Genomic DNA, 6,452 nt, shown 5'->3' on the forward strand with positions numbered 1-6,452 from the left:
TAAGCACTGAAGGGCTCCATGATTATATTTGGTTTCTATTTTAATTGAGAATATCAGTAAACTGTAATCAGAATTATTCTAGACTTGATAAACAGTTTGATGATTATTTATAGGCTGGGGTGGTTTTTAAAGTTAAAGTTTAGGTCTACATTCTTAGAGACAAAAATATCTGTTGGTGTGGGAGAATAGGTCTGAAAGAAAAAAATTAAAGGTTTGTGTGGTTGTTTTTGAAAAGGTGTTAAAGAAAAGGTGTAAAACGCATTTGCATCCTTTGTGGTTACTATTCAGAGATTGGCCATTTATTGGACCTCTCAGTACATAACTCAGTACTTAACCCCCTTTAAGCTTTCTTCTCATTCCTCTCTCTGGTTTCTTTTCTTTTCTTTTCTTTTCTTTTCTTTTCTTTTCTTTTCTTTTCTTTTCTTTTCTTTTCTTTTCTTTTCTTCCTATTTCTATTTCTATTTCTATTTCTTTCTTTTTTAAAAGATTTTATTTATTCATGAGAGACACACAAGGAGAGGCAGAGACACAGGCGGAGGGAGAAGCAGGCTCCCTCCAGGGAACCCAATGTGTGACTCATCCCAGGACCCCGGGATCATGACCTGAGCCGGAGGCAGACGCTCAACCGCTGAGCCACTGAGGTGTCCCTGGTCTCTCCCTTTCTTCCACCATCAGCCTCCTGGCCCATAGGAACCCAGAGGTAGAAAAAAGAAAAGTAAAAGATGATTTGGTTGGAAGGCACATTCAATCCCCCTCCCACCCCACCCCTCACTTCTCAAGCCTTATTCTACTTTTATCTTATGTTTGGCACTCTAATCTCACTTTGAAGAATGAGCCAATGATTGATACATCCTTTCCACCATTTTCTAGACTGGAACCACTATAATGGAGAACTCAATTTTCACAAGTCTTTATTTAGCATTGCTACTCATCATTCCAACCCTTTTTAGTATTGCGTTAGAATCTGAAGTTTAGACCAATCCGTGTTGGTGGAGAATCACCAAAACAACTTTTGAGACATTTCCAGTATAGAGAGGCTAAGTGCATTTGTTTCTTTATTAATATCACTCTCAGAGTTCTGAACTTGTGTAATGAGATACTGATTTTTGTTTTCATCATTTGAATCACTCTCCCATTAATTTTTGAACCCTTGGAAAGCTTTTCTCTTCCTTAACTGAGTACCCTTTGTTTTATGAAAAGAGGCAATGTTATCTTGTCCCATAGCCCAATTCCAGCAGAGGCAACAAAATGGTCAGTCTTCTGTTTCCTGCTTTAGTCAATCAAAAATAGCAAACAGTCCCCCTCTCTTCATGACTGACCAAGGGAGCTTCCCAGAATTATCCTCCATGTCCATCACCAAATTCTCATCTTAGCCTTCCTCACGAATCTGCTTTTCCTTTGATTCTTTACCCAAGGTAGGTCTTTAATTTAGATTTTTATTTCTTTTAGCTTCAGTTCAGATAGTGTAAACCATTAAACCATTAAGCCGCTTGGGTTCCTTAATTATTTAAGCTGTGAATGCTCTTGGCAGAGCTGGTGTTTCTTGAAAGTATTTACTCATGCACAGATGGATTGAGGGTCTGCTAAGTGAGTGAGAAAATACTTATCAGCTGAGTGGTGCTCCCCATCAATCCTACATTTTGATTGAGAAGCCATATATGCAGACCTGAGGGAGTGATACCTCTACTAGGCATGTACCTTCTGCTTGCTGCCTTGGTTGGTTCAGGAAGTTGGACTATGGCCTAACTTCCTTTTTCTGCCACTGACTTCCTGGTGCTATGTGGGTACTTTCAGAATGCCCTAACTGTGGAGTAAGACTTCTTATGAGCTACAGATTATCAGACTCTCATGGGTACTATAAGCTTGATTGTGATAGACAAGGAAAATACCACAGTTGCTTCGGACCCCAGAGAGCTGGACCCAGAAGCCTCCATGTGAGCAGCAGGAGCTGGGGGAGGCAGGTGGCAAACTGCTCTTCCCCCCATGACCTTTCTGCAGTCTTTATAGAATAGGATTAGGAGGCAGTTCTCTTTTTCTCTGTTCACGCCAAGTGTCTTTAGTCTACTTTCCTAAATTCGTATTGATTTAATAATGGACCCATTCATTAACGAGGTAATATGGGGGCCTGGCACACAGAGCCAAGAAATGAATTTTCATAATTCAGTTTTCACATTACCTCTTCTTGTCTTTTTTCTTGCTTCATGCCTGCAATCATCCAGTAAAAAGTTTCAATTTGTATTGTGATCCCAGTTGGAATTGGGAGTTGAGTATCGGGCTATGTATAGCTAATTGCCAGCACAAACTCTGCCCTGGAAAAAGTATATTCTGATGTTGTTGCCCACTTTTAAAAGTACACCTTTTTTTTTTTTTTTAAGATTTTATTTATTTATTCATGAGAGACACATAGAGAGAGGCAGAGACATAGGCAGAGGGAGAAGCAGGTTCCCTGTGGTACTCCATCCTAGGACCTCGGGATCTCGACCTAAGCCAAAGGCAGACACTCAACCACTGAGCCACCCAGGCATCCCTCGGATTTTTGATAGAGAAAAAATAAATCCTATTTTGTGTTACCTTGAAGGGTAACTTTGGGATATAAGTGTGGGGCCAGGGTTCAGTCCCACCTTGAAGGTTCAACTCTTTAAATCCTTTTTTCCAGATTTTACAAATTGGGGTATACTTTATATTAAGTAAATATATAAATCCTAAGTTTATCATCTTGCTTTTTCTTTTTTTTTTTTTTTAATAAACTGTGCTTGTACCTGTTTGCCACAACTCAGATCAAGGTAGATCCATACTCCAGAAGCCCCCCTTCATATCTTCCCCTTCTCTCACCATAGACCGATTTTGCCTATGCTTGAACTTGATATTAATGGAATAAAACAGTATGTACTTTTTCTAAAAAGATTTTATTTATTTATTTAGAGAGCAAGAGAGCATGTGAGAGACCAAGCACGTGGGGGCGGGGTGGGGCAGAGGGAGAGGGAGAAGCAGACTCCCACTGAGCAGAGAGCCCCACATGGGGCCAGCATGTACTTTCTTGAGTCTGACTTCTTTTCACTTAATATGGAATGCTATGTCTATGAGATATTTCTAGGTTACTGTGTCTGCCTTTCCACTGTTTATCATTCGTTTAAGTGCTAGTGCTTGATTTGGAATGTGCCAATTGAGGTCAGTGACACTGAGAAGAAATGGAAGCGAGGTAGGGGGAAGGGGATGCACTGCTAGGAGATACATTACCATATGATGGCCGCCACCCAAGATGGGTTGTGAAGAGAGATAGCTCCTCAGATCTTGGCCACATGAGAGGTTTCCAGAGAAACTACTTGAGAGCAAGCAATCCATGAAAGGAAGGAAGGTGAAAGAATTTATTTGCCTGGTTCACACCTGTCTCATGACTTCTTATCAGTAAAGTTTGCACCATGGTGAGCCATCTTCTGCTAACAGGATAAACGAGCTTAAAATAAAGGGCAGAAGTAACCATTGAAGGAAAAAAACATCTCAAATGGGCAAAACATAGGATTGTAGCAGCAGAGTAGGGTAGGAAAGAGCTTTGTTATTATCTTTTTGTCTTTAGCTTGAAAAACTGCTTTTCCCAAGTTTACAGTGAGTCACGAAGTTGGTGTGTATGTGGATCCAACAAAGTATATTCCACCCAGATCTCCAGAACTTCTGATTAAGGAGGATGGAGACGAATACAGACAACCTGTGGAATTCTAGTAGTTTGGAAGCTGGTGTGAAATCATTGAATTTTGCCTCTGTCCTGCTTATATCTGCTTGTTCTTTCATCTTTCCTTCTTATAAAAAAATAAATCTGTCTCTACCTCCTTTGTACCAGCTCTCTCCTGTCCCTTCCTTTTTCTCAATATTTTCCTAAATTTGTAAAGATAATGAGTGAAAAAAACCTACAGTATCATTAGCATACCTAAAATTAATAATTCCTTCATATCATTGACATTGATCTTGACATTGTCTAACATTTGCCATACACATTTGTTTATACTTTGTTTACTTATTAATCTGTTTGCTTAATTTGTTTATAGTTGAAGTCAGGGTCTGAAGAAAAACAGGCTCTAATTGGGAGATATGTCTCTTAAATCATCTTTTCTCCCTCTTTTGTTAGCCTGGCAATTACTTATTAAGGAAGCTGGGTCAGTTTTCCTGACTTTCCCAGTCTAGACATTACATATACGCACCCTCTGGTGGTGTTTGTCATGTTCCTCTCTCCTCTGTATTTTTGTCAACTGGTGTTAAATCTCGATTAGATTTTACATTTTATCTGTCTAAGGGGTAGAGGGAATAATACGTCATGAAGAAAGCTGTGTTGTTTCATCAGAGGCACATAATACCTGTTGATTGTCCTCTGACGTTAGCATTCATTGATGATCATTGTGTAGATCCATTGTTTCACCAACAGTTGTAAAACAAGTGATACTCAAATTCTGTCATTCCTTTCTCAGTTATCAGATGGGACATTCTATAAAAAAATTTTTTTCTTCATCCATGGTTTGATTACTCAGAGTTAATAGTTTGTGGAGTAGGGGCAGAAATAGAGGCTTAATTTTTGTCTTGGTTAGTGAGTTTTTGAAATAAGGTACTGATTCCCTATTGTTCTCCAAAGAGGACTAGTGAATTCTCTTTGCTGTGTGTTGAAATATTTGCTGTGTTGCAATCCACTGTATTTAGTACCCTTACTGATAGCTCCTCTTTGGCTAGTGGAGGAGGTCCCTTCAGGTTGGATCTTGAATCTTTTTAATACGACGTTCTCTTTGATAGCACCCTTGTTGTATGGCATGACGAACGGTTCCACTTAGCATCTTTTACATTTTTGTGCCCCAGACTTGGCATCAGTCATGTCTCCAATAAGTGTGGGGAGATAGTATTTAGAGACCATGATAACATACATTTTTGAGCTCTAGCAGTGGTTCTCCTTGCATTTCAATTTTCCACCTAAAATTATACCTCGTTGTAACCTGTTGCTTCATAAGCATTTAACTAGACAGTTGAAGAGGTGAGCAGTTAAAGATCAGATAACCCTGTTCAAGCCTGATTTAACATATGGTGGGGTTTGGTTCTTTCTATTTCAAACATACATACATACATACATACATACATACATACATACATTTATTTCATTCTTTTGCTCCTGAGCCTACTTTATCTGTGCTTTTAAAAATAAAAGTGAAGCTGCTTTTTCCTTTTCCTTTTTTCATTCTCTTCCTTTTCCTTTTTTCCCTTCATTAGTTATCTTTCTGCCCAGTGACATTGCCTTCAGGTAAGGCCGCAGACTGTTGTCTGTCTGACCAAAGCCATGTGTATGCACTTGTCATTGGGAGAGGAGGTTGGAAGTACAGTTGTCAGAGTGAAGGGGCTTCCTGTGTGTTCCATGCTGACCATGGTGCATGTTGCTGGTTGCATTTTGGGCGAGATAGATTCATGGTACCTTAGCACTATGTGCTTTATTTTTTCGCATGTCTAAAGAAAGTGCAGGGAGCTGTATTTGTCAGCCTCTCTGGCAGCAAAAATTGAGCAGTTAGGCAGGAAAGCAAAAGTTGAAAAAGATCTGCGGGGGATGTACAGTCTCTGGGTCTGAGGAAAGATTACAGTTTGTTGAGCTATCAGGAGCTTTGAAAGTGAAAAACATCTGAGCAATTTGTAATTTCTCTGTTTTGTTTTTCCCCCATTCTACTTAGATGCTGTTCGAACATTAAGCAATGCCGAGGAGTATCTTGATGATGAAGACTCAGATTAATTCCCTTCTGGAGCTTTGAGATTAAAACTTCTGTTGCTTTTGCATTCCAAAACCTTTGTCTTTGCCAGAAGAGTGTTGGTAACTGTTTTGTTTTGTTTTGTTTTGTTTTTAAAGTCTATATGAATATGGAAGTATTGCACTGTGTTTGAATAGACCGTGTAAATGGGTAGGTTTTCACCTTCAGTTTGCCAATAAGTGACTGGATACTTTGCTGTATAAAGTATGTTTTTGTTCACCAGAGTAGAACAAGAAGAGATTATTTCTATTTATCAAGTTAAAGGAATTTTAAGAATTTTTTTCTTTAAAAAATCAGAATTTTTTTGTTTTGTTTTCTTAAAGTTCTTTACCTCAAGGATTGAAATATTTTGAATGGATTTTTCAAGGGGGAAACGCTTGTTAAAATAATGAACCAAAAGACTTAACAGAAAATCGTCAGCTGTTCTGACAAAAATAAACATTTTAAGAGACTGTATTTCCTTTGTCTGTTTTTGTGGTATCAGTATTTGCTAGTAAATAAAGCTTTTTATATTTATATTTAGGTAAAGGCTGATTTTATTTTTTAAGTCATGTTTCACATTTGTTAGCACAAAGGAATCGTAATAGCCAAATTTCTGCTCACTGTATATATTTGCTTTGATTAAACTCAAGATAATCATTGAGAAGATATATTTATAATAATATGTATAACATTAGTAATTATTAG

The 6,452-nt window shown here is 38.3% G+C and overlaps 1 protein-coding gene across 1 annotated transcript in view; it reads left to right on the forward strand.

The window, feature by feature from the left end:
- The window catches only part of OSTF1 (osteoclast stimulating factor 1), a 54,831-nt gene extending 48,610 nt beyond the window's left edge, over positions 1 to 6,221 (forward strand). The window contains exon 10 of the mRNA XM_026001539.2: positions 5,691 to 6,221. Coding sequence (XP_025857324.2) covers positions 5,691 to 5,749 — 59 coding nt within the window. The 3' untranslated portion in view covers positions 5,750 to 6,221. The remainder of the gene's footprint in view (positions 1 to 5,690) is intronic.
- The last annotated feature ends 231 nt before the right edge of the window (positions 6,222 to 6,452 follow it).

This window comes from Vulpes vulpes, chromosome 1 (assembly GCF_048418805.1).
Source record: "Vulpes vulpes isolate BD-2025 chromosome 1, VulVul3, whole genome shotgun sequence".
NCBI classification, from domain to species: Eukaryota; Metazoa; Chordata; class Mammalia; order Carnivora; family Canidae; genus Vulpes; species Vulpes vulpes.